Here is a 27,195-nt window from a genome sequence, read left to right on the forward strand (position 1 = left end):
GACACTTGCAGGGATGGGGCATTCACAACTCTGGGCAACATGAGACATGTTAGCCCTCATGATAAAAAAGGTCTGATGTTCAACCTGTCTACCTTCTTCCAGCTCAAAAGTGTTGCCCCTTAGCCTGTCACTGCAGACCCTGGTAAAGTCTTTCTTTATGCCCCCTTTACATACCGAAAGGCCAGAATAAGGTCTCCCTGGAGCTTTTTTGTTCTCCAGGCTGAACAGTCCCAGCTCTCTCAATTTCTTCATAGGAGAGGTGTTCCAGTCCTTTGACAGTACAGCCTTTTCTCTACCATCCATATTAACTATCCCAGAGCTGGTCTGAAACACCTGCCGAACAGGTTTCAGATACCAACTCGTTAAATCTCACTGACCTGCTGTGAAATGCTTTACTACCCTGCCCTATCAATCTTCCTCACTCCTCACTGCATACCATCTAAAAAAAATGCTGTTACTCATCTTTAGACCTGCTGCCACTTCCTTCTTCATGTATTAAAATTTCACAATTGTGAATGGCACAGGAGACAGCTTTAAAAAAAAAGCCTTTATTTTAGTGCATCTCCTCACTGAGGCTCATTACCAACAGAAAAATCCGAAGAGATGGTCCTTGGACTCTTGGCAAGCCCCTGTCAAGCCTCCTGCCTATGGAAGAGGAATCCCCCTTCCATGCAGGTATAGGAAGCCCAGAACAGCAGTGCAGGCATCTGCTTTCCCAGCTACAGCCTGGTCACTCCATAGGCACAGAGTCCAGCTCATTGAGGAAGCGCTGACACTTTCCCATCAGGATCTTGATGGCTTCGCTCACCAGCACATCTGGAGGCAAGATACCCGTTGACTCCACTGAAACTGCACAGAGACACAAGTCAGCACAGCCAGAAGGCAGCCTCAGCCTGCACCTGGCTCCAGGCTTCTGTCCCTTATCTTCCCTTACACCTCACTGCAACAAGCCAGATCTTCACAGCAAGAGAAGCAGCTACATTTGCCAGCAGGAAACACCAAGACATTCAATCCCAAAGCAGGTAGTTACCCACTGGATTCTGAATGTATGGATGCTGATGCTGAGGGTGGGGAGAGGCACAGAGCCAGCCATACATGCTGGCCAGTCTCTGCTTGTTCACACACACCACAGCAGGACTCTGTGGAAAACGGGGCACTTACAGATGTAATGGTTCCGCACTCTTGCCAGGCGCACAAGGTTTTTCAGACCCTCGTGACGGAAAACTTCTCTGCTGAATGTGTCCAACCGTGCATTGGCTACTCTCGCCACCTTTTTTCCTAGAGGGAAAAAGATGAAATGAGATGGGCAAATTGCAGCAGGTGGGTGCCTTATGGTCACAGCGGGTGCTTACCCCCCAAACAGGCACTTGCCCATCACCAAAGGCAGGGAAACCACCAATAAAAAGAATTAGCATATACCCAACATGAAACTCCAATCTGGCAGAACTAACCCAAACACAAAGCCTGCATGCACTCCTGGAAGGACACAAGAAGTCTCCTCCACACTCAGCTGCTGGAAAGAGCAAGCTCACTACCCAGTGTTACAAATGAACAGCACTGGAAGCAGCAGTCAGCAGCTGCAGAGCTCTGTGGACAGGTATCCAATGCCTTAGCATTTCAGGGATGTCCCAGTTCATCACCCAACACATCTGCACGGGGCAGCCACTCATCCATAAAACTGGGCTCAGAAAAGCATGAACCATTGATCAGCAATGCAACATAACAATGCAGTTTTGTCTCTACAAAGTTTGGCTCTAAGCTCAAATCAGTCTCTACTAAAGCTTGCAAGGAACAAGGCAGGAAAAAAGTACCATTGATATTCTGGATCTCAATGACTCCAGGGGAAAAGCACTTCTGCAACATCTCAGCTGCCTCATCCTCAACAGGCTGCAGAAGAGTAATGTCAGGAAGCAGTCGATAGCTGGCTGTGGCCACAGGAGAAAACTTGGCATGATCCTTACCTGTATGAAGAGTTAAGAGTCAAGGATGAGAGTAGGCCTCAGAGAACAAGGATGCTGGGGCCTAAAGCTCCAGGGGAAAAGCCAGTTCTCTACCCTTCCCCATCATACAGCAGTGCCCTAGTCCAAGCACTCACATTCCTTGTCCCGCTGTCCCAGGAGCCACAACTCACCTATGCCCTTGACACAGTGCATAAGCACATCTATTTCCTGTCCAGGTCGCAACAGTGCAATGAGGATGTCATCGTGAACAGGTCGGAAGTCAGCATCTGGAAAAAGGTCTGTCTGATTCCCCAAGGGCACCCATGTCATGTGTTTACTGTACACTGCAAAGAGAAGCCACAAGCATCAGGCAGCTGCTGCCTCAAAGCAGGTCACTCACCTGTATAAGACTGAAGACAGCAAAAAGAAAGTTTAGCAGAATGGAATCAACTCTCTTCCTGTGAGCACACAGGGCTGAGAGAACAGCCCAAATCCTGTCTTGCAAGACTGAAAAAAGGAAAAAAACAGCACCTATTTTTAGAAGAAATCTCACCTTTGTGATTGAAATATAGTTCATCAGGATCAGATGATTCCTTGGCAGCCTGAGGGTTCCGTTTGCACTTGATTTTCAGCTGAAACTGCAGAGTATCAATTTCTGTGCCTTCTTGATCTCCTGGGAAGAAGCACATGAAATTACACTTCTGCTCAGTTTACATGACCATGATTTCCTAGTTTGAGGAATAGTTCTATTCTATCCAAGAGTCTCACCTTGGTTTCTGTACTCAAAGAGACGAGGGTCAGCTCGGATAGGGATGAGGCCCAACCGATGAGCCAGAATTTCATCCTGCACAATGGATGTGTTGTTGTACACAAAGACCTTCTCTACGGCCATCGTTGGCACCTCAGGGAGACAAGAGATCAAGTCAGCCTAAAACAATAGTTGAACTACATGCCAAGAGATTATCCAGCTCAAGTGTCCCTCCTCTCCTACAAATAACTGCCATGCAGACTATTTTCAGTGGTATTTCTGCCAAATCAGGATAAGCAATATACCCTTACACTCCATCTACTCCCATGCCCATTTTTTTAAACAATCGCAAGAAGTGAAGGGCAGGAGAAAGGGCTTTGAGGCATCCTCAACCTTTTAGTACTTGGCAGCATTATGTGGCTTCTGTTGGGTTGGCAACACAACCGTGTCGAAAAGGCTGACCCACAGATGCTACCAACCGCATCCCTAAGAGCAGCAGGCGGTATCGCCCATGCTGCTAAAGCCCTCATTCTCTCTGGGCTCCTGGCACACGTGCGGAACGTGTGCTTCTCTTCCAAACCCTGCAGCTGTCCGCAAGGGCTGACACAAGGCTGAACGTTCCCCGCTCCCTGTTAAGAAAGGCTTAGGCCGGCACCCCCAGGTGAGCACCCCCGGAGCGGCGGTACCTCGGCGAGCAGGATGCGGCGGAAGGCATTGGCGACAGCGGCGTCGATGCCCACCATGTCGAACTCCAGGGTGTCCTCTTCCTCACGGATCACGTCCACGCGGAACGCCTGCGGGAGCCGCGCACCGCGGGTCACGCCGGCCGCGGGGCCCGATCCCCGCACACCCACAGCCCCGGCCGCCGGCGCCGCTCACCCACCTCCTCGAAGCGCCGCTGGTCCCAGGCGTCCTCGTAGCCGGGGTAGTTGCCGGGGAAGTCGGTGGTGTGGACCTGCGAGGAGAGGGCACAGACGGGGCCGTGAGGGGGTGCGGGTGCCGGCCGCCCCCCGTCCCTCCCCGCCGGGCTCGCTCACGTTGCGGACGCCGAACTCGCCCAGCACCACGCGGTCCCGCATCTCGTCCGCACCCCGCCGGGCCGCCATGGGTGCGATGGGCGGCGCTCCCGGGCGCTGGGAGTCGCTCCACGGCCGCCGTCACATCCGGCTCCCGCCCATCCGGGCCAGCGCGGCGGGGCCGGGACGGGTACCATGGCCGCGCCGGGGGCGGCGGGTGGCGGCAGGAGCGGCGCCCCCGGCGCCGAATGGGGCGGCTTCGAGGACAACATGCAGGTGGGCCGGGCCGCGGGCGGCAGCGGGGCGGCGGGGCCGGGCCGAGCCGAGCCGAGCCGAGCCGGGCCGGGCCGAGCCGAGCCGAGCCGAGCCGGGCCGGGCCGAGCCGAGCCGAGCGGGTGTTGACGCCGAGTCTGCCCTGGCGCAGGGTGGCGGCTCCGCCGTCATCGACATGGAGAACATGGACGACACGTCAGGCTCCAGCTTCGAGGACATGGGGGAGATGCACCAGCGTATGAAGGAGGAGGAGGAGGAGGAGGCGGAGGGCGAGGCGGGCGCCGGCGAGGAGGAGGACGGGGAGTTCCTGGGCATGAAAGGGCTGCGGGGGCAGCTGGGCCGGCAGGTCGCTGACCAGGTGAGCGCTGTCCCCCGGCCGGCCCCGGCCCCGGGGTGCCTGCCTGCCCGGCCGGCCGCTGCCCGCTCCCTTCTCTCCGCAGATGTGGCAGGTGGGGAAGAGACAAGCCTCCAGGGCCTTCAGCCTCTACGCCAACATCGACATCCTCCGGCCCTACTTCGATGTGGAGCCCGTCCAAGTGCGAGCCAGGTGGGCAGCCCCCGGCGCGGGGCACGGGGAGCCGGTGGCTCCGTGCCTGCAGGAGGCTGGCTGTCAGCTCCCAGAGAACGAGCAGGAGTGGGCTGTCAGCCCTGCGGGAAGACTCACGGATGAGGAAACACATTGTGTGTTGTCCCGCTCACCTTAGTGAGGTCCCATGGTTGGGCTGGCGGCCCTGTCACCCAGCATTGCTGCTCAGGGCAGGAGAAGGGGCTCTTTTCGTACTCGGCTACCTTATGTGACTTCTGTTGGGTTTGCAACACAGTTGTGTCCAACAAGGCAAAGTTTTGTGAGCCTTTATGAGGAAAGTTATCTTTCCTTCCTGCTGTTCCGTCAATGATCTCTCCTCCCTGAGTGGATCCCTAAGCATTTTCATTGAATCTGCCCCTCCCGAGCAAAGTTAGCCCACTGACAGTAAGGTTTTTCTTCTTTAGTGACCTTGACTCACCCTTTAGAAAGAATCTCTGTCCCCCAAGTCCTGTCAACACAACAGCAAACACTGGTAATGGGTGTTGGGATCTTTTACTTATGAAGCATTTTGTTAACCATTCTGTTGTCCTTCCTGCTCCTGTTGTCGTTCCCTGCTTTCCTGTGATGCAGACTGCTGGAGTCCATGATTCCTGTGAAGATGATTAATTTCCCACAGGTGAGTTCCCTTTTGCTGAATCAGACTCCATGGCCAAGTGACTGTCCCCCAGACACCTTGTAAAACTGTAATAATCCGTGTTATTAAGGACTGAGTTTGTTAGGTGTTCATCTCCCTGAAAATGTTGATGACTCCTTTCCATGGTTGTTCCAAACCTCAGTGTGCTCTCACCTAATCTCAGGTGATAACCTGGGTGATAAACACCATCCAGTGTACTTCTCACATCACTTGTGGTGGGGACCCTGGTGTTCAGGGGCTCTAACCAAACTTTCCCTCACCTGTCTCCTCCTGTAGAAGATTGCAGGCGAGCTGTACGGACCCCTCATGCTGGTTTTCACACTGGTGGCCATTCTTTTGCATGGAATGAAGACCTCAGATACCATCATTGTACGTCGAGTCTCAGTGATAAGTGGTGGTTTGACTGGGTTGCTGTAGGGACACTAGAAAATGAGAGGAAAGCTCTTCTATAACTGAATAAGTGTCTTGCTAAAAAGCAGATTGATTTGAGGAAAAACGTTTTGGTTTGGGGGTGGGAGGAAGGATGCACCAGAAAGTCTTGACACTCTGCTGCTGGGAGAAGTTGGGGTGTAGGTCCTGTGGCCCCCTGAATGCTGCTAGCCAGCTATTTGATAATGCCTGCAAAGGATCTGGACTCTCAGGGATTAATTTGGGTGCTGGCAGGTCAGTTCTTTGAGTTCTCTTCATCATGACACTGTCTCCACAGAGGGAAGGCACACTGATGGGCACAGCCATTGGCACCTGCTTCGGTTACTGGCTGGGCGTCTCATCTTTCATGTATTTCCTGGCATATCTGTGCAATGCCCAAATCACGATGGTGCAGATGCTGTCACTGTTGGTAGGTACTGATGGAGCTGCCCTGTGATGCACATTGGCTGCATGGTGTTCCAGAACAAGCTTTTCCCAAAGAACAGGAAAAGTCTTTGTAAGTTGCTGGTCCCAGGTAACTGCACTGGGACAACCTGGAATTCCAGGATGTTCTGCTGACCTGCCCCATCCCAGGCACAGTGATAGTACAAAGAGGCAGTTCCTTTGTGCAGGTCTCCTACTTTGCACTTCCTGATTTGAGAGCGTGGTGGTAAAAAGCCAGGAGACAGCAATTTCTCTGGGATTGGAGGATCTTTCCTCTGTTTCCCAGGTTGTCTCAATCTCTTACGTGCCTGTGAATCCTTCAGACATTATCTGTGTGTGAGCTGCTGTTAAAGTTGTCGTTCTGGTTGACTGTTTGGCAGTGAATGAGTGGTTTGTGAGGCTTTGCCATGGTGAAGTGTTGCAGGAATAGGCTGTTCATGCTCTTGATCAATGGCCCTTTGTGTGGGACTGGTCCTTGTAACATGGACATTTTTGTTTTGTCAGGGCTACGGTCTTTTCGGACACTGCATCACCCTCTTTGTCACCTATAATATCCACTTCCACTCCCTCTTCTATATCTTCTGGTTGGTTGTTGGTGGACTGTCTACACTACGAATGGTAAGGGACAGGCAGCCTGGGGTCCTCCTCTTCCTGGGACAAAAAAAGGGAGGGAAGTGTTTGCTTTCTGTTCCTTGGCCTGGTCAAGCTGCTGTGGAGAACAGCCCCATGCTCCTGCATAATTTGGGCACTGGTGTATGGAGTTGCTATTTGGATTAATATCCTCACCCGTTCTAACAGCTGCAGGAGGTTTATTTACCTGAGCATCCTGCAAGGACTGGGCAAGGTTCACCTACACAGAACAGTTTTGAATTGCTCTAAATTTGTCGGTGAAAACTGCGAAAAAGACTCAGTGCAGCGTTTCTGCAGATTCTCACTGCCTGACCTGTTCTTCTCTGTATTCCTGACTGCAGTGCCAGAGGCTCAGGCCTTCTCTGATCACCTCCTCTCTCCTAGGTTGCTGTGTTGGTGTCACGTACCGTGGGACATACCCAGCGGCTCATCCTGTGTGGGACTCTTGCTGCTCTGCATATGCTTTTCCTCCTCTATCTGCACTTTGCTTATCACAAGGTGGTAGAAGGTAAGCAAGGGAGATTTGAAGACATCGTGTTAGATCTGGGGGAAGAGAAGTTCTCTTTTCTCTCTCTGAGAGAAAGAATGGACAGTTTGAATCGGTCCTGAGGGCATCTGTGCCAATTTCCAACTCTAAAATGACCGCCACTAGCTTTTCTAGAAGAAGCTGTTCAAGTAGGGCAGCAGGTAAACATTGGGGTAGTTACTATGCACTGAGTTTTAGCACTTAAGACCCAGTTTGTGAGGCAGGACCCTTATTATTTCCCAAGTGAAGTGTAACAGCACTGACTGTTCTTGCATGCAGATGTCCAGCCCCTTCCTGAATATTGTTGAAGTCAGGTGGCTTTTCTCTGATCAGGAAATGTGTCATGAGTGTTTTTCCTTCTTTGTTCAACACCTTTTTTAATCTTGTGTTGTACAGCACAGATAGCAGAAGCTGTATCTTCCCCAGCTAGTACTGTTTGTTAACCAGGCCATGCATGGTCAGGTCCTCCTTCACATCTCTTCTTGTTTTCTCCTAACAAAGTCTCAACCTCCTTAAAAAATACAAAACCAAAATTCTTCTCTCACCCCATCTCTAGAGAGTTTCCAGATCCCTAAATATGCAATTCTGCAAGTCTCTGTATGAGTTTAGGCAGCCAGACCCATCGTGATATTTCTGATAAATCTGCATAATTAGGGGTTATAAATAGCATTACAAGTCCTTTTAGGTACAAATCTTGTTCTTTCCTGAATCTGTTCTAATGGCATAGGTTCTGATCTGCAGCTTCTTGGCAGAGAAATAGAATAAGATATACTCCAAGCAATTTCCTTCAAAGCACTCCAAAACTGATTATCAATCTTAAGAGGGTAGTTGACAGAGACTTGAGGATATTTGCATTGGTCTGTGTATTTCCTGCCAAGCATGGTCTGTTTGCACTGCAGTGACAAAAATTCCACATTGCAGCCCAGCTGCAGCTCCTGATATGGGTCTGCAAGTGTATCTCAGGATGAAAGCAAACAGAGAATCTTGGTCTAAGAGCAAGATCTGTGCTGGGATGAAGTAGGAACAGGATTTTATCAATTTCCCTCAGCAGAGCAACGTCTCTGGCAGTACCTGCATTCAGGTCGAGTGGCAGGGGACTGGATCTGACACCCTCAAAGCAAAAAGATCTGTGTTCCTCTTGGGAACATGCACAAGCTCTTCCTGCCCTGAGCACAAGGTCTGGTGTGTACCCTGTGTCTCTGGATGGAAGTGTTTACTCCTGTTCAGTCTTTGGGGCTAGATGTCTCCTCCCATTGCCTGCAAGTGCTTCGCCCGTTCTGGGCCCTGGCACCATCAACCCCTACCCGGACAGAGAAAAAGGCAAGAAGAAATGTGCCGTCTGCTATCATCTGAACTAACTCTTGCCTCTCTCCCCTTTTTTTTGTTCCTGCAGGTATCCTGGACACATTGGAAGGACCTAACATGCCACCCTTTCAGAGAGTTGCCCGAGACATTCCAGTTGTTTCCAATGCTGTAGTGAACACAACAGCCAAAGCCATTGCATTGACCCTGTAGTTTTACAGACTTGGACTTGCTTCCTTCACTACTTCGGGGGCTGCATAGGGCCACAGTAACCTGCTGCCTCTTAGGAACAGGACAGAACAGCAAGAAGACAACTTGGTTTTGTTTTCCTGGACCTGTCCTCTGCGTTATGGTTTTGGGCAGCTGAGTGGACTCAGCTGAGGTGAGTCGCACCTCAGTGACTCAGAAGAGCTACACTCTTCCCCCATCCAGGTCTGGGCTGTCTTGAGTAGAGTGGTTCTGTTGCCTGCATGTTTAGCTGGGATTTCCCAGCGCAGTTTGTCCCTTAGCTCTCTTTCCGCTTGCTGATGTAACTCCAGGAGTATCTGCCCTGTTCCTGTCCTGAAGAGGGAAGGATTAAATTGATGTTGGTGCTGAGTGATGTCTTATGCTTGAGCCTGTTTGTCTAATGGGAGCGTGGTGCTTGGGTCTCTGCACCTTCATCTGTCCTGCCCTAGACTCAAAGGGGGATTCTTTGCAATTTTCTGCTGTCCTTCTTCAAATATTCTGTGATACATGGCCTGTTTGGGGTACCGTTTTCAAAGGCACAGTAGTTCAAAAGGTGCGGGAACTTCACTTTCTCTGGCAATTTTCAGTTTTCAGCACAGTGTGTTTAACCACATGCTCTTTCTTGTCATGTTCCATATTGATCCCTCTCTCTTCACTTGGTCGAAGCTGCTATCTCACCTCACCATCCCTTCTGCTGTGTATATCAGAAATGTATCTGTCCCCATGTGTAGGAGCTTTGGGGTGGTTCGGACGGCGACGGGGACGGTGACGAGAGATCTCTATAGTCAGATCTTGGAACATGCGGTTTATTGCAAAGGGCGTGGGTACAGGGGCACTGCTTAGAGCTGCAGCTGGCAGCTCTGAGCAGGCCCAAGAGAGCAAGAGAGTAAGCGGGTAAGAGAGAGAGAGAGCGAGAGGAATGAGAGTGAAGAAGTGTGTGTGAAGAGAGAGTAAGAGTGTGTAAGAGTAAGAGAGAGAGTGAGAGTGGAATACTGAAGTCCTGGTTACAATACAATAAATCATCTTCTGTACTGAATATTCTAATTGTCACTAACCAATCTAATACAAGATACAAATCCTATAGCATTTACCTACAGCCTATAAGAGTTCTTATATTACCATAGAGTGTTACATCTTAACTTCTAAAAACTACTCTTTGGACCCCTTCTGCTGAGCTAGTAGGGTCTGCTCTGACCCTTGGACCTGCCTGCAAGCAGAGGGTATTGTTCCATCAAGAGGGGATTACCTTCAGTCGGCCATACCATTGTTTTCCAGTTGTTCAGTAACTAAGATTTGGTATTTCAAAAGTGGCTTTCATTTCGATGTTGCCTGTAGTTTTCATATTCCCAAAATCTTTTGTCAGGCAATCATATTTATAAGGCTTTCCTGTTTCATCTTCCCCAACACCCATGCTTTCACAGTGCCTCTTGTTCTTACTGCCCTTCTGCCCATGTTGCTCTGTGGGACATGCAGGGGCAGCATGTTTGTGCATGGTCTTCAGTGGATATTTCTGTTAAGAGGCCAGTTCAGCCCACCCTTGTGCTGCTGGCCTTCATGTCTCCCAGCCATGGGACTGTCACCTCTGGGCAGTGTTTCCATTTAACGAAGGGAGAAATAGGGGAGTGTGCAATGGAAATAGAGTTGGCATATTAATCTCCAGTGTATTGATGCAGGAAAGCTCCAGTAAGGATGGGTAAGCAGAGCAGCCTAGGCTTACCTGCACTGCAGTAACTCACAACTGAGTAGTCCAGCCTTCCCTCACTACTCTAACTTTTACTGGTCTGTGAGTGGAAGCTGTTAGCTGGTAACTGGCTTTCATCTTTTCTCTCCCTGTAGTTCTGGATGTCTGGGAGAGAGGAGCCACCCCTCAGAGAAGCTCATCTTTAAACTTGGGCAGAAAAACACCAGGATGTTGCCCTTTCTTGGTGTACCCACAAGTGCACAAGGCAGACAGTGTGTCAGAACTGCACTCTTTGGTCCCTTGTTTATATTAATGGGAGAGGATGCAGCTGTAGTGGCATTCAGACTAGTGCCAAGGTGCAATGAAAGAGAGGAAGATAGTGCCAGCTACTGTAATCAGGCTGGTCATCTGCTTCAGTTGAAAAAAATGTCACTAGACAGGACTTGAACATTTTCAGTCACAGACCTACTTTCCACTTAATATTTGCTTATTCCCACATTCATAATTTGTTCCCCTTTCAAGAGCTTGTCTGCTAACAATCACATGCGTAACAGACAGGTTCCCTCACTCTCTTCTCTCCTCCTGACCCCCTTTTCTGGGAAACATTTTGGCTGAAGAACAGAACTCGGAGCAAGCTACTTGGGAGAATTGGTAATTATTTGGGCTTGTAGTCTCCATGGGGTTTTTTGGACCAAATGAACCACTTTAAGCTCCTAGAATTTCTGTTACTTCAAAACTTGACAAAATTGAAGTGTTAGTTTGTAATGCTGCTTCTGGTATTACCCTCTTTATATCTCCATGGGAGGTTTGTTTCTAATTCCAAGTTCTTGCCCTGGCGGCCTAGAATGGATCTGTTTCTCTTGGTGCAAACTCTGGAAGTACAGGCAGGGGGAGGAAAAGAGAAAGACAATTGTCACTGGAGTAAGTTCATCTGAGAAGAAAAAATCATTCTGCACCAAACTTGTATCGGTGCTGATCTACAGACACAGTTGGAGAACAGCTGTGCTCTCTCCTGCACTGAGCCACTCAGCTGAACCAGAGGGGTGAAGCTGTGCCCTGTGTTTTCACTCAGAGCACAGAGGAGAGAAGTAAGCAAACTCCTCATGAACAGTAAGCAAAGCTCCCTGAGCAGCTTGTGTGCTGTCAGCTGAGGACATGATCGGGGTGACAACCAACCACCCTCTTGGAACCTGTGGGGCTTGCTCTGCTCCAGTTCTTCAGCCCTGATTAATTCTCTGTGCAGCAGCAGCTGGAAGCTGAACTGTTCTGTACTGCCAGAAATTCAGTCCTCGGCTGAGAGCTTCAGCATTGCCTTTCACTGACAGAGAAGGACACGTTTTTTCAGGGAAATGCATGCATGCTGCAATTCCAGGGAGCATGCTGAGCACACAGGCTTAATAAAGTCCTTGTGGGAGGGCATCTCAATGCTTACTCATGTCCTCTAGTTACCAGAACAAGCCTTACAAACCCTATCGTACTACACTATCTCTGCCTTTGTTTCCTGCCACAGCTCTTGCAGCAAATAACAAATAATTTTCCTTCTTCTCCCTTGCAACAAATCTGAAATAACCCCCTCATCACTTCCCCCTTTTGCGTAAGGGTAGCTCTGTGTTAATAAATAAAAATAGCCCCTCTTTAATAAATATGGAATAAACATAAAAAGCTGTCAGATTAGAAAGAGGAAGCTGTATATTAAAGCTAAAAATGTGTATTAAAACATCTATGACCTCCTCCTCTCCTGTGCAGTACCCGGGAGTCCAATTCTTCTTACAGTCCATCCTTGTTGCACTAATGGTCACCTTAGGTGTGATTTTGGGTTACAGGTAGGCTGTTTCTTCTCCCATTTGTTTTCCTTCCTGCGTCTACTCTCACTCTAGCTGCTATTCGTCCACTGCTTTTCTCTGTTTATTTGTGAACTCTTAATGGCATCACTCTTTCTGCCCCAGTAGGTAAACAATAAATGACCTTCCTCATACCTGCTGGGTAACTGCACATGACAAGGAAGAAATACCTAGTTCTACACAAAATAGTATTGCCAAAGTCCCTTCTGCATAGCCCTGCATTAGATTTCGTGAGCCAAAGCTTTGGACCACTAGTTCCTGTGCCACTTTTTTCAATGAATTGAGCATAAAGTAGGTGGGACAATTGTCTCTTCAATGTGCTCTTGCTCCTGACAACAGGCAGCAAGGAGGCACTAGGGCATCTTCATCAATGTTTCGGGACTGCTGCTGTCAATGGAAGTGGGACATGTCCCAGGGGCTCTCCTCCAAGCACCTCTCTAATAGTAGTCTGTTTAAAAAGTGTGGGTTGACTAGTGCATGGAGGTAATTGAGAGGTGAGTCTCAGTGTAGCTTTCTAGTTGACCTGCATGCAGTAGGAGTAGCTGGAATTTTCTTGGTCACCCCCTGCCCACAACTCTGAAATCCAGCCTTTTGTCCCTCACCATCCTACAATACATAGGATCCCCTTCTCACCTGGGTCTTTTAATGTGACCTTAGAGATAAGCTGCTCCTTTTCTGAAAGCCGCAGTACCACAGCTGTACCACAGCTGTACCACAGCTGGATGCTTGCAGCTGCTGCTCATATCCCTGCACAGATGAGTTGCCAGACCAGTGGTCTGTTCTTGGTGTATCTTGTAGAACAGTATCAAGGTCATGCATCTCTGTGCAACAGGGAAAGAAAGAGGGGGGTGTAGATACTCTAGAGAGCAGCAATGGATTACTCAAAGGGCATGGTGATGCCCACATTGGGAGTTAGATGCTGCAGCCAAAGTCTTAAAGCTGCTGATCCCCTTATCTCATTCAGGACCTAACATGCATCCTCAGCTCAGGTGATCTGCTCCTCCATTTCAATGGAGGAGAAGTGCTCCATATCCCCCTCCACACCCTATTTTTCTCTTCACTTTCCATCCCTTCTCCTGGGACTTGGCCTGCAAACCAAGCAGAGGAGCCTGGGTTTGTCCCAGTGTTACCCACTGGGCTGGAATTCACTTGAGCACTGCTATATGCAGCAGCCAGATTAGTTACGTGCAGAAAGCTGCCTACTTAGGCGGTTTAACCTAATTTCCACATCACTGCCTTCCTTTTTCAGCTCAGTGAAGTTGAAAACGCTGGGGCCCTGCTTCCTATTTCTCTCCAAGTACAGGATTACTCAACGGGAAGAGAGGGAACAAATCCCTCTGATCTATACCTGTGAATTAGGAGGTGGGGTGTGCCCTGCATACGAGGGCACAGGCTGTGTGCTCAGTGATAAGGAAATCTGTGGCCCTTCCCGAACCATCCAACTTTCACCTCCAAGCAGCTGCCTCCAAGCACCGGCTCTTGCAAGCTCTGGGCCATGAAGAGCAGCTCAGACTGACCTCGCCATTAAGTCATGGGTCGAGGTTTCAGGTTTAGCAGGTTTAAGCATTAAACGCCACAGAAGCCATGGAACACCACAGTTCCTCGGACCAAGCACCCAGAGTGCGCCAGGGCCCAATGGCTTTGGCTTCTTTCCCAGGTGGGAGCGGGGCTGGCACGGAGAGCCCTTCCCAGCTGCTTCTCCCACCCTCCTGCACCCCCAGTGTCGGGAACCCAGCCCCGGCATCTCCTCAGGGTAGCGGCCAGGTGCCAGCGGGCGCTGCCGACGTCCCTCGCGGGCTTTGAGTGGCATCGGGGCCCAAGATGCCGGGCGGGATGCCGGGGTGGGATGAAGGATGCCGGACCCCCTTCCACACCTACTCCGTTCCGCGGGGAGGTGCTGGCCGGGCGGGGAAGAGGGCCCGGAGCGATGGCCGGGGGAAGGCGGGGCGGCCCGGCAGGTGCGGGCGGAGCGGGGCGGGGACCCGCGGGGCTGCCCGGCCCCCTCCCGGCTCTGCGGGGCGGCGCGATCCCGCGCCCCGGTGCGGATCAGCCCCCGCCGATGGCTGCCCTGGGTCCCGCCGCCCCGCCGGCCGGAGCGGGGCGGCCCGGCGGCCGCCGGTGAAGCAGCGCGGTGCCGCCCCCGGGGCCGCGGTGGGCCGGGCCGGGACTGCCCGGCAGCGGCGGCGGCAGCAGCGGCGGCGGCGCCCGCCCCGGCCCGCAGCGCGCAGCGCGGCTTCCCCCGGCGCCCGGGCGGCGCGGCCCCGGGATCGACGGCGCTCCGAGCCGGGGGAAGATGCTGCCGGGGTCCATCCAGATCTCCGGGGAGACGCTGTCGGGGGCGGAGATCCGGGACATCTGCGAGAGCCTGCGGGAGAACTCGGTGCGGCTGCTGTCGCTGCGGGGCTGCCAGCTCTCCGAGCGGGACTTCGGGCACGTCTGCCGCGGGGTGGCCGAGTCCCGCTCCCTCGCCCAGCTCAACCTCAACCTGGGCATCGTCTCCAACATTAACCGCGTCAAGCAGCTGGCCGAGGCCCTGAAGACGAACCGCTCCGTCCAGTCCCTCTTGTGAGTACAGCGGGGCGGGGGCTGCCGGGGGGGCCAAGGCCCCCTCCCGGGGGGGACGGCTCTTTCGGGGGACTTGCAGCTCGGGGCCAGCCCCTGAATTCGAGTCTTGTCGGAGGGAAAATGCCCTTGGCGCTGCGGAGGATAAGCCCCTGCCCGTCACCTGGCTGGGAGGGAGCCACCTCTGCTCCCGCCAGCTGGGCACGGCCCTACCTCTCAGTCCCGGCCCTCCAGCCCCCAGTGGTGGGGCTGCCCCTTCACCGCTGGCATCCCCTGCACCCCTCGTCCCGGCCGGGAGAGGAGGGCCACCGTAGCGGCCAGCCGACCCTCGCGACAGAGGCTTCACAGAGCTTTTTGCCCACTTGGGGTTAGTATTTGTCATCCACCTAATTTTGTCTGCTTCTTCCTCCCCGTCAGGTTAGTTAGCCCCAAGGAAGAAGGCTCCGTAGTAATTTTCCCTTTTACCTGCACAGCCTCCATGGGAGTCCCCTGACAGATGCAGGCTTGGCCCTCCTCAACCCTGCTCTCTCCATCCACCCCTCGCTGGTGGCTCTGGATCTAGGAGACTGCATGCTGGGTGATGAAGGCATCAACCTTATCTGTGGGCTCCTGCCGCCTGATGGGGCCAAGTCTGGTAAGCACCAGGGGCTGTGGGCTGCTCAATGACTGGTGGAGCTTTCACGTAGATCAGATGCATGCAGCAGTAAATCTTCAGCCCTGGAGGAGGCAGGCTCTATGGTTTGCCAGGGCTGAGGAATTTCTTTCCCCCAACTTAAGAAAAGCAGAAAAGCCAAGTAATAGAGGAGTGGTTCCCTAGGGTAGGTTTGTGCTTTCTGCTACTGATCTGTCCCACTGGCAGTTTGGAGCTCAGGGACTAACAGGTTGCTTCTGGTTCATGTCAGCAGCATTTGAAACTGGAGGAGAGGACAGCTTGGACTTTGAATTTATTATTTTGCATTTGTATGTGGATAATGACCATAGATAATTATATTGTGTGCCCCTACCTCAGCACTTGGCTTTATTATCAGTGCCTGGGAGTTGTCCCTACTTGCAGGTACACTCCATGAGTGTGTAGTTGCATAGCCTTAGTGGCAAGACTCGGGTCTTTGCAGGGAATGATCTTTGGTGGTGTGAGGCCAGTGACCCAGTCAAGCTGAGAGCTGGCATGTGCTGAGCGAATATCACTTCTTTCTTCTGATTCTCGAAGTGCCTTCCACTTTTTCCCATCACCTTCTCCTCTGTGTGCACACAATGCCACTGATGCTGTTATCTCTGCTGGCCACCCCTCTCAGGTGCAGGCTTCAGAGCCTACTGTCCCCGTTACCCTCTCTCCAGACTGTCACCTCATGCCACCTTCTTCGCCCAGTCAGTTGTCTCACACACCCCTTAGTTTCCACTGTGTTTGCTATTTAGGGTAAGCAGGACACAGGTTGGGAGAGCAGATAAATGGGGCAGTTGCAGCACGGATAAATGAAGGGCCACAGCTGAAGGCAGTGAAATATTTCACTGGTCACTGAAATATGTGATGACAGTTGTCAGAGCAAACCAAGCCTTTAAGCCCAACAGAGTACAGGGGACACAACCCAAAGCTGTTCTGGTGAGCTGAACTAGTTCTCCCGTGACTGCTTTGGGTACCCTAAGGCTCTGGTTTGGCTTCTCTCTCTTCTCCAGGCCTCAAAGAGCTAACACTGAGTGCCAACCCAGGCATCACAAGCAAAGGCTGGGGACGCCTAGCCATTGCAGTGGCTCACAGCTCACAGCTCCGTGTGCTGAACCTGGACTACAACCCGCTAGGTAAGCTGGGGGCCAGGGAGGAGGAGCAGGGGATGCTGCACTCCTGTCTCTCAGTGTTTGGGCAGTTTGCACCAGTGGGTGGCCAGGGACCAAGCTCTGGAAAGGCAGTAGAGCATCAACAGTAGGATGGGGCAGTTCCTTGCATAGGTGTCCTCTGATCCCCAGCAGCAAGTTCACCCTGCCAGGCACCTACAGCTGTATGGGAAGCCACCCTTACTGCTCTGCCTGTGTGAGGTGGCCACATGCCCTGCAGGGAGGTGCAGGAAGGAGGCTGTGCCTTGCCCACTCCACCGCCTTTGTTGTCACATTTGACCCTCCATGTCTCCCTCGTTCCTGAAGCCCTGGGCGCCGAAGCTGGCTTGGCAGATGCAGTATGTCCCCGCACTCCCCCCTTCATCTTCCTGGAGGAGCAGGGAGGAGGAGGAGGAGAGCCTGGCACTCGTTGCCATAGAAACAAACTCTCTCCCGCTCTGCTGCAAGGTGGTGAGAAGATTGGGCCATGCCTCTTTGAGCATCAGGATGACACTCCCCTCCTCAACCTCCCTGCAAGCAGAGCCTCCCCCAGGCCCTCTGTCTGACCAGGTACCTCCTCTTGGACAGGAAAAGCCCCAGGCTGTTACTTGACAGCAGTCTGGGTTTTGTTCCAAGAGAGGTGTCACAGTTGTATGGCATCTTAGCACTCGACAGAGAATGTCAGAACATGCTGGAGTCTTGTCTCTTCACCAGCATCAATCTTTAATGCTCCTCATCCTGCTGCAACCCCCTCAAAGTCTATCCCCTTTCCAGGGAGGCAGTCTGTCACCTGGTGCAGAGTCCTCTCTCTGACTCCTGCCTTTTCCTAAACTGAAGTATTCAGCTCCTATTCTGTCTGGGATGTCTTACAGGGACTGTTAAAGGCCCTTGCCTCCTTGAGTAGGAAGGAGATTTGGGAAGATATGGTCCCTTGGGGAATAGAACAAATTTCACTGTGTTCCTTTGTGTTCCCCCTGAGAATCAGTGACTGCTCCCATAACCACAAAATGGTGCACCTTTCCTTGTCTCTCTTCTCAGTTAACAGTGTTTTTTTCCACCATGAGGTAACAGATTTGGAAGGTTGTCTGATGGCAGAAATACTCAGAGGATGTTCCCATGACAGCCCCAGGCGCATGAGGACATGTGGCATTACATGAGGGAAGGCAGGCACTGCTGACAGCCCTGGTTGCTCCTCCCACAGGTGACCAGGTAGCCGGAATGCTCGCAGTTGCTGTGGCCTCCAGTCGAACCCTTGAAGTGCTGGACTTGGAGGGAACAGGACTTACCAACCAGTCAGCTCAGGTATGGGAGCCCACAGTTACTCTACAGCATCACTGACCTCTCAAGGGTGCAGGTCTGGGAGGTCTACAGAGGCCCCAGGACCCACACCTGCCTTCAACCACATGCACACCCTTCCCTCCCTGCAACCAGGGGGGTTCTTGCTTTTCCCTGGCTGTTTTCTTGGAAAAAAATAAGGGGTTGGATTTTTGGCTGGGAATCAGAACTAAATCTCTGTGGACACAGGCCAAGGTTCAATTGCACAGACTCTCCTCTCAGATCTCCAGCTTCCAGTGGTAAGAGGGAATGAGCCTGGATATGTGAGAGCAACAGGGTGTAGAGCAGTCCCTTCTACTTTAGATAGAGTCAGGAAATCCTATCTCAGCTCTTCCTGCAGAAAGATGGGAACTCCTCAGTCTCTCACAAAGCCTGATGAAGGGAGGTCAAGGCCAAGGGAAGGAAGAAGTAAGGAGAGGAGGGCTGGAGTTCGCAGGGAGACAAAGCACTGACACTCTTTCTACTCAGCCTTTGTGCTGCTTGTCAGCCTTTTTATCTCGCTCTTCCCCCAGACCTTGCTGGACATGGTAGAGAATTACCCCACAGCCCTACGGACACTTATCCTGGCGGAGAACAACATCAGTCCCGAGCTGCAGCAGCAGATCTCTGATCTTCTCTCAGAGGGTGAGGAAGAGGAGGAGACGGAGGCCCATGAAGTCACAGCCAGGGAGAAGAACCCCTGGATCTGCCAGAACAGTAAGAGCTCTGGGAGTTGGGCTGGGGACAGGAACTGGGGTGTCTGGGGTGTCTCCAGTGCCACTGGCCTCTTGCAGTGGGGTCGGTGAATGGGTCTGTCCCTTCTCCCCATGAACGGGAATACATACAACCTCCATGGCATACATATACCTCCCGGCGTGACCTTCATGTTAAATAGCGTTGGGCTGAGCCGCTCTTGGAAAGGCAGCCTCCAAGGACAATGCGGCTGCTGCAAAGAGTGGAAACGGTACCTCTGAGGCATTTTTCCTGATGCTGCAGGAACAAAATCTCAAAGTATTAAAACTCAAGGGCAGGAATATTAAAGATCTCAGGAGCCCTTGCCAGATAATCTAGCCAAAACTTGTGTCATTCCTCACTGTTTCCAGAACCTCCCTGCAATCCACACAGCATCAGCTATTCCTATCTCTACATCCCAAACATGTGAAGGGTTAGCCAGGTGCCACAGGCTGTCTGTTGCTTGTGATGGAAAAAAGACATATTATGGAGATAGCAGTAGCCTCTTCTGTGTAGTTTGCATAGATGATACTGTATTTTGTCATGCCTACCTTGTGATTCAGCTGTTTGAGGATTTGCTTTTTTAACCTTCATTTGTCCTTCACCCCTCACAATTCTCCTATCAGACTACCAGCAGACAAGCACAACCAATCCTCTGAGCCTCAAAACATCTGGATCCTCATCCATTAAACCCATAAAAATAATTTAGTGACAGTTTGGCCAAGTTTTGGATCTAGTTTCCAGAAACTGATTCCTGAAATAGAGATCCCCTGCAATAGTTTTGAATGTGTAGGACTGCCACTAGAGATCTCCTCCCTCCCATCCAGGAAAAAAAGTCTTTTTTTCTGTTTAAAAATGTTTCTGGATGGGAAACTGGTAGCCTGCTAAGTTTCTTACTTGCTATGCAGGCCCATCCTCCTTGCAGTTGATTCACTTGCTGTGGGGAGAGTCGCAGTGTTCCTGGCTGGTGCTCTGAGCCATGGCCGAGCCAGCAAGCTGCCCTCACCTCCCCGAGGCAGGCAGGGGAGGGCTGCACAAACCCTCCATTCATGCAGTGCAGAAAGTCAGTATTTCCAGGCCTCTGCTGCTGTAAAATGGCTGATTGCCCACGGCATTCCCTGTCTTGGGAAGGCAACACCACCACTCTACGTGGTGTTGGTTGGCTTGCAGCCTGAAGCCTGCCCCACCTGGACACTGTCTCTCTAGCTGAAAAAACACTCGATGAGTGCAGATGTAGACGTCTGTGCAGGGCTGGGTAAGGGCATGGCTGGGCCAGCACAGCCAGGATCACCTGCATGTTGGGGGCACTCAGACCTGATGTTCCTCTGGCCTCTGCTTTCTCCCCCTCCCCAAAAATTGATTCCGTTCTGCTGTGTGGTCAGAGTAGGCCTAGTTCGTATTTAATCTCACACTTCTCTCAGCAGTTCTCTTCCCACCCTGCGGTGTTTTAATTCCTCATCCTCACACCTGCTTCTGGAGTACAGCCCTGCACTCTCTGGCAGCCCGAATGTCTCATGGTTTTCTCCCTCTCTCGACACAGATTCCAGCTCCCAGATGGTCCTGATGACGTCAGGCCTCGGTGACAGCCTCTTAGCAGAAACAGAAATGTAGCTGGGCTACCCTGCCTGCTTCTGCCGAGAAGAGCACCGTGCCCGCCGGGGCAGCGTGCACCCGCCAGCCCCAGCCTCCGGTGGGCTCCCCAGCCCTCTTCTCACACATTTCACCTCCTGTTGATGCCTCCCTCGGCTCTCTGAGCGCAGGAGCCTGGCCCGAGCGAATCTCTACACACGTCTCTGTGTCATCACACACGCCTCGTCGGCCGCTTGTGATTGTCCCCGTCGCCGCATGTGTAGCTTACGCCGCCCTGCCACCCCCACGCCCGGCTGTATTTATTCAGATGTGTATAAGAGATGTCCTTTCTATCGCTTGTACTGCTGTCGCGATGAGACTTTTATAAAGGTCACAGATGTGGTGGCACCACTCGGGAGCGTCCGCCTCCGCCACTGTGTGACCCCGGGAGGGTGGGCGCCGGCAGGTAGCGGCAGGTACGGGCAGGGACCGACAGATACGGGCAGGGCCGGGCAGGGACGGGCAGGGTCTGGTAGGTGCCCACAGGTACCGGCAGGGCCGGGCAGGGACGGGCAGGGTCTGGTAGGTGCCCACAGGTACCGGCAGGGCCGGGCAGGGACGGGCAGGGTCTGGTAGGTGCCCACAGGTACCGGCAGGGCCGGGCAGGTGTCAGGCGCGGGCAGGGGCTGGTAGGCTCCTCCAGGCCAGGGACGAGCAGCAGCCGCGGGCCCGGAGCGCCGGCAGGGGGCGCCAGCCCCTCGCCTGCCGCCTCACGGCTCCTCCTGCGCTTCCCGAGGCTCCACAACACGGGCCCGGCCCTGGGGACAGCCCAATTTTCTGTCCCCCAGGCCCTCTCTCGGGCCAGGAGGAAGCGGGTTGGATTAATCGGGCTCTGCAGGGAGCTTGGCACCAGCCGTGTACGCCCTGGTGAACGTGGGTTGCGCTGCTTGGCCAAGCGTCCCTTGCTGACAAGGAAGATCGTGTTTCAAGGCTCAAATTAGGCTAGAAGATTAAATTGTGGCAGCAGCTGCTACTCAAGGGAACAAGGAACAAAATCATTAATTACAGGGACAAAGAAACAAGACAGTCTTTCCAGTGTTAGGCTGTGCATGCAGCCAGGTCAGAAAGGCACAGGCAGTGTAACTTAAGAGATGGAGGAAAATTCATCACAGCCCTCTGACCTCTGCAGCACCCTTCAGCATGAAAAGGAAACACTTCCAAATGTCTGTATCAGCATCCTGCAGGAACTCCGTGGCTCATGTTTGGAGGGCTTCCTGTCTGGGGTATGTCCAGTTACCCCCTATCCTCCCTCCCCACATGGAATACTGACTCTAGCATTATAAACCCCCTAGGAACCCCAGCAAGGGGGTATGTTCTGAAGTGGGGAAGTGATACTCTCAGATGACTCCAAGAGCTGGGACTCCAAGGAAACCAACAACTATCAAAAGGATTAGCTATACCTTATCCTACACTAGATCAGCATGTGGAGGTCTACCAAGACAGATCAGCCAGGACAGCCAGCAAAATATGTGAAATGGGGTAGGCAGAATCTTACGAGTAACACAGGGGTGCTTATAGCACCAGCTTACAGGTCACAGGATCGCTCTCCCTGGAAGAGCCAATGGGTGGCACACACAGTTCAACAAACTTTGGACACTGTACCATGAGTAGCTCTGCACCCTCACATGCTCAGGCTCAGCCCAGTCCAGGTCTTATCTAGCATCAAGTACAATATAGCCATTGCCATCTACTTTTAAAATAGTTTATTTCTGGTCTTAAAATATACATCAGTTCGAAAATCTCAGAAAAAACCACATTAGTGACAGATTAACAGTCTGGAGTTGGGACACCGGAAGTGGGATGAGCTCAAAGCCCCACAGCCAATACTGCTGGAGGTGGGCAGGAGTACAGAGGACACAATGCCCACAGGGAAAGAGAGGGCTCTGCTGCTTGAGGCAACCACTCCCCCTCGACCTCTGCCAGCAGCCTAATGCTGCAAAGCACGAGTGTCAGGTGAGGCACTGGGCATCTCTTTGCCACCCCTCCACTTCCTCACTGTTTTGCTTTTCAGTCTACCTTGACCAAAAGCAGAAGGAGGCTGGCTCTGTTCAGCACCATCAGCACCAGCTGCCTCAGCAAAAGAGAGTTTTGTCCACTGACTAGCATGCCGGCATTCAGGGGAGATGGGGCTGAGCCCTGAGGGGCAATGTCACCCTCACTGCAGGCCACCAGCAGCCTCAGAGCCAGAGCAGCTCACTCAGTGAGCACCCAACCCCAGATGACATCCGTGAGGCAGGATCTGGCAGCTGCTGCAGATGCAAACCCTCAGCAATGCTGCAGAAGAACAAAAGAAATGCAGCAGTGGAGTGGCTGATGGCAGTAAACAGAAGAACCCCCCAATCCCCCACAACTGGGACAGGGGAGATAAATACACTGCAGGCTCAGAGGAGGCTCCCACTCTCAGCAGCAGCCTGTCTGCACAGCGAAATACTGCAGTGAAATACTGAGTCCCACCTCCCCACCAGAGGGTGGCATCCAGCTCCACGACTGTTCCAGGTGGGAAACAAGGTGAGTGTGTAGGCAGCAGCTCTGCCCAGGGTACATAAAACAACCTACACAGCTGCCAGAGAGGCCTCCAGCTCCCTTTCACTGGCCCTGAAGCCTCCAGGCTCAAGCTGAAACCCTGGCTGGCCCCAGCTACAAGCTGCAAGCCCTTTGCAGAGACAGGGGTTTGGGGAGGGGAGCAGAGCCCCCAGGCAGCTTTTGGCTGCAAATCTTGATGTAAGCATATGAACAGATGCTCCCTCCTGGAGAGAAGGATGCTCTCCTCCAGCCCAATGAAGAGCCCGCATTGTGTAGAGTGGGAGGACAACACAAACCCAACTCAAAAACCAGACAGCAAGCTGAGGGCAGGGTTTGAAGAGGGTATGGTGAAGGGAACTGGGCTGTTCTCTGCCCCGCACCCCCGTGGAAGCCAAAAAACACCAGACAGACATGGGCACAGGACAAAATTAAAACAGGAGGCCTGGGCTTCATAAGCCCTCAAAAAAATACCTACATCTACAGACCTCTCCCTTTCCCTCCCCCCCAACAAGACACTGAGCACACAAGACTGAGAACAAAAGTCACACAATATCACACTACGCTAGGAAAAACACACAGAGAGCCCTACGCAAAGAGGGAGGCCCCAGGGAGGCACCAGAGCCTGGAGCCCCCCAGAGAGAGAGGCGTGCAAGGAGACCCTGGTGAAGGGCTGCTGCCGAGCCATGAGGTAGTGCATCTGCAGGCAGCAGCTCCTCAGCATGCTGCCCTCACATCCCTGCTGGCCCTGCACCAAGCCCTGCCCAGAAAAGCCCGGTAGCATCCTTCACGCCTTGCTTGCCCAGGGCAAGACCTTGTTCTTGAGACTGGAGGGGTTTCTGCAGGCTGGAGGCCAGGATCAGAGGGAAGCGCAGCTCTCATAGCTGAGACTCCTCTACACACCCTCAGTGCAGGCATCAGACCGGCTGCCAACGGCTGTGTCTGTTTACACAGGGTGGGGAAAAGGAAAAACAATACACCCCAAAACCAAAGGCTTGGAAAGAAGAAAGAAGCCCACCCAAGAGCAAAGCATCAGCACCGTTCAAACAAAACAACAGCACAGAGAGCAGGGGGAAGAGGTGTGAGGGAGGAGACACACAAACAAAAACCCCAGCACCCAGCAGGCAGCACCCGTGTCCCACAGCACAAGCACCTGTGCATTGCCTCAGTGGGGACCAGGTGCTGAGCCCAATGCTGGAGACATGCAACAGCGACCTGCTGAGGCAGATTCTGGGGAACCACCCAGTGGGCAGCTGGGGAAAACAAAACCCAGCAGGAAAATGAGACACCAGCAATCCCAGCAAATCCCCACGGCACACAGCCATCTGCTGGGAGAGTCCTCGTGCCCCACTCACAGCCCCTGGGGCTCCCAGGGAATCAGACACCACCACACAGGCACTCTGCCCTGTTGGCACAAGTTAAAAGAGAGCAGAGCAGGTGTGGGGAAACAGCACGAGAGCACCCAGGGCCTCAGGTACCTGAGTGGGAAGGGGGATGAGAGCAAAAAGAGGCACAGGCACCAGGACAAGGGGTACCAAGAACTAGCTCTGGTACAGGCACCAGTGTGAGGCTGTGAAGAGAGCTGCAAGTGTGTTGGGACAGTGGGTGTGCTTCTGCACACTGTGTGCTAGTACTGTGGGTCTGAGTTGCCAGGGAAGGGAGACCCCACCTCTTCCAAGTAGCAAAAGAAGAGAATAAATATAAAATCTCAGAGCAGATTTCCCCCAGGTAGTACGGTACTAAAGGAGGCTTCTCCCTCAGGTGGACTGATGGAGGCATCCCACAGTGTGCTCTGCAGTGTGTGGCTGCTTCTCGCTCTGCCTCAGCTGAGAAGGTTGCCCTGTTCCTGGGCTTGTGTCAGACTGTCTTTGCGATGTAAGTGGTGCACCCCCATCCTCTTGGGGCTGCGGTGTGGCCGACTGAAAGGAGGCTTGACCCTGCCTTCTCCACTTTCCTCTTGGGCACCTCCTTGGCTGCTCTCCTTGTTTCCTTGGAGCAGCATTTCTCTCTCCTCAGCTGGGCTCTCAGGTAAGCCAAGATCTACATAGTCCTTGTGCTTCTCTGGTGAGGGGCTTTCAGGCTCAGCAGTGCCTCCGCTGCTTTCATGCAACAGCTTCTGGGCTTCATCCTGGGAGAAATCTGTACCATAGTCTGAGGAGAAATGGCTCCTGCGGGCTCTGGACTCGGTGCTGTCTGTGTCCACGCTTGAGTCCCGGCTCACGGTCCAGCTGCAGCTCTTAGCAGACTCCTCACCATCCGAGTAAGCTGAGGCTGCCCTACCCAGCTCCTGCATGGAGCGGCTGAACCTTTTCTGGAGCTCAGGGGCTGTGTCACGGCTGAAAGCAGTGCGGTTCATCAGCACTCGCTCTGAGGTGGGGGGTGCCTTATCCACAAACATACGCTGCCAGTTAGCCAGCAGGTCCTCCTCAGAGCTAGCAGAGCTGGCAAAGGCGCTCGGGATTTGGGGAGGGCTGCTGAATGGGCTGCTCTGGGAAGAGCCGTGAGCTCTGGCTGCTTTGGGGGACTGCTGACAGGAACAGCTGGAGGCTGAACGGCGCCCTTCTGAAGCAGGGCTGCTGGGGAGTGTCCGGTGCCTGTCGCAGCTCTCATCTTCACTCTGTACCAGGCTGAGAGAGATGGCCTGGCGCGTAGCATATGTACAGTTGGGCAGGGGGCTGTTCTTTGGGATCCTTACCTTGTCCTCAGAGAACTCAATCACTTTGCGCCCTGGGTACATAGGATGGGGAGGCGAGGGAGTAGGGTATGGGCTTAGCTTCTCAAAGGCAGGCACCTCCTCAGGCACACTTTCTACACTACTCTGCAGCTTGCAGCCACCATTCTGCTGTTTCCCCACATCTCCTCCCTCCTTCCCCGTCTGCCCTGTGCTGTTGCAGGCATCAGGAAGAGCTCCGCTCATGTCCACATGCACAAAGACATCCTCAGCCATGGGACAGTTGCCACTGCTAGACTTGGCTGAATTCAGAACCAGAGATTCTGGTTTCTCCAAGACTCTGGCGATGACAGACGTGGGCACAACATCAGATGGAGCCAAGGTGTGGGCTGCTTCTTGGCCAGGGCCTGCAGACTCCTGAGTGCTGTGCAAATGCTTATTCACCATGTCCTGCAGCTCATAGGGAAGCTAGGAAGAAGAAAAAGGACATTAAAAGGGGCTGCCACACAAGCCATTTAGTTCCACATAATCTGCCTTTTCCAACCAACCTACATGTGTATTTTGTACTCATTATCTTGACCCTAACATTCACCTACCTTCCCTTCGGAAGGGTATCTTTTTTCAAAGTAAACCTGCCCCATGAGCAACTAACAAGGCTCTCTAGCTATCACAGCAGTCATGCTCGTTCTAGGCCATGGTTCACAGGCCCCATTTGGCAAAGTGAGCAGGTAAAGACAGCATGTGGGCTCAGTCCCACATGCCTGTGAGCACAGAGATAAGGCCCATCCAGCACATGCCAGGAAGGGGTCAATTGATCTGTGGAAAATCAGCTGGTGGTTGCACTGAAGTGACTCTACAGCCCCCACTGCTGAGATCCACAGTGCTCCCTGAATGCGTAATTGCAGCCATGCTGCCTTGGCAGCCTGCCCGCAGACCAGGATCGATGCCTTCCCATGTTCCTACCAACTCCACCACGTCACCCCGCTTCCTCACTCTCTCAATTTCAGAGAGACAAACATTGGGCTTATTACCAAAGTTTTTGAACTGGGGTCTCACCAGCAGGTAAGCACTACCCCTTGTCCTGCAAATGGGCACTAATGCTCTCCCCATTACTCTGCCAAGCTGCCCTCATCTTGGTCACCCCACAGGCAAGTGCAGCATGAAGCGGAGAGCAGAGCTCCCCAGGCCACTCAGTGGCATAGCAACAACTGTCCCATCACAGCCAGAAGGAAACTGCACCCACATCTGGGCATGCAGGGTGCATTGCATAACAACAGCTGGCTGTGAGGCAGGCTGTCTGCACAGCTGGTCAGCACCAACCCCCCTCCAGTGGCAGCCATGTGGAACACAGCGCTCTGGGGGGCAGAATTCAAAGCTCCAGAGAGGGGGGGACAGCTGGGAGAGAGGTCAAGGTTACCCTAGCAGTAACTGATACACTGACCTCAAGAGTGCTAATTTGAGACACCGTGGGGGAGGGTGACATAGTGGTCACCTGCTAAGTTAAAAAAGACAAGCACGTAGTTTTGCTGAGAGGAACACAAAGAAGGGAAAGAGACTAGAGGTATGGGAAGGAGAGCTGGGGTAAGGGCCTGGATGATACTTTCAACCAAAGAACTGAAGCTACTAATGTGAAAGGAGATGAGAGTAGGATGAGCCGAACTGCCCCCATCTTCATTCCTCCCCACGAGGGGGAGCAAGTCGGTA

At 52.9% G+C, this 27,195-nt stretch overlaps 4 protein-coding genes across 9 annotated transcripts in view; 2 read left to right on the forward strand and 2 right to left on the reverse strand.

Moving 5' to 3' along the window:
- Nucleotides 1-528: 528 nt before the first annotated feature.
- Nucleotides 529-3,835, reverse strand: POLR1C (RNA polymerase I and III subunit C). Of its 2 annotated transcripts, none has more exons than XM_048298822.1 (9): nt 3,726-3,835; nt 3,572-3,643; nt 3,375-3,482; nt 2,709-2,841; nt 2,494-2,613; nt 2,132-2,227; nt 1,812-1,961; nt 1,162-1,278; nt 529-849 (listed from the first exon to the last, which is right to left on the reverse strand). In XM_048298822.1, exons 1-9 carry the CDS (start codon nt 3,792-3,794, stop codon nt 731-733), a joined length of 984 nt encoding a protein of 327 aa, XP_048154779.1. In that variant the 5' UTR covers nt 3,795-3,835; the 3' UTR covers nt 529-730. The 2 variants fall into 2 exon arrangements, with proteins under 2 accessions (XP_048154779.1, XP_048154778.1); XM_048298821.1 differs by having other exon boundaries at nt 2,132-2,284.
- Nucleotides 3,836-3,869: 34 nt separating this feature from the next.
- On the forward strand, nt 3,870-9,104 carry YIPF3 (Yip1 domain family member 3). The gene is made up of 9 exons (XM_048298823.1): nt 3,870-3,980; nt 4,129-4,335; nt 4,418-4,524; nt 5,134-5,179; nt 5,474-5,566; nt 5,904-6,035; nt 6,554-6,667; nt 7,064-7,187; nt 8,599-9,104. Exons 1-9 carry the CDS (start codon nt 3,900-3,902, stop codon nt 8,718-8,720), a joined length of 1,026 nt encoding a protein of 341 aa, XP_048154780.1. The 5' UTR covers nt 3,870-3,899; the 3' UTR covers nt 8,721-9,104.
- A 5,366-nt stretch (nt 9,105-14,470) lies between these two features.
- LRRC73 (leucine rich repeat containing 73) lies at nt 14,471-20,651 on the forward strand. The gene is made up of 6 exons (XM_048299483.1): nt 14,471-14,822; nt 15,293-15,453; nt 16,491-16,613; nt 17,827-17,927; nt 18,473-18,656; nt 20,212-20,651. Exons 1-6 carry the CDS (start codon nt 14,551-14,553, stop codon nt 20,280-20,282), a joined length of 912 nt encoding a protein of 303 aa, XP_048155440.1. The 5' UTR covers nt 14,471-14,550; the 3' UTR covers nt 20,283-20,651.
- A 1,337-nt stretch (nt 20,652-21,988) lies between these two features.
- Nucleotides 21,989-27,195, reverse strand: part of TJAP1 (tight junction associated protein 1) — a 40,445-nt gene continuing 35,238 nt past the window's right edge. For all 5 annotated transcript variants that reach the window (XM_048298283.1, XM_048298281.1, XM_048298285.1 and 2 more), the window contains one exon: nt 21,989-25,959. In XM_048298283.1, the coding sequence (XP_048154240.1) occupies nt 24,643-25,959 (1,317 nt within the window). In that variant the 3' untranslated portion in view covers nt 21,989-24,642. The remainder of the gene's footprint in view (nt 25,960-27,195) is intronic.

Source organism: Corvus hawaiiensis, chromosome 3 (assembly GCF_020740725.1).
Source record: "Corvus hawaiiensis isolate bCorHaw1 chromosome 3, bCorHaw1.pri.cur, whole genome shotgun sequence".
NCBI lineage: Eukaryota > Metazoa > Chordata > Aves > Passeriformes > Corvidae > Corvus > Corvus hawaiiensis.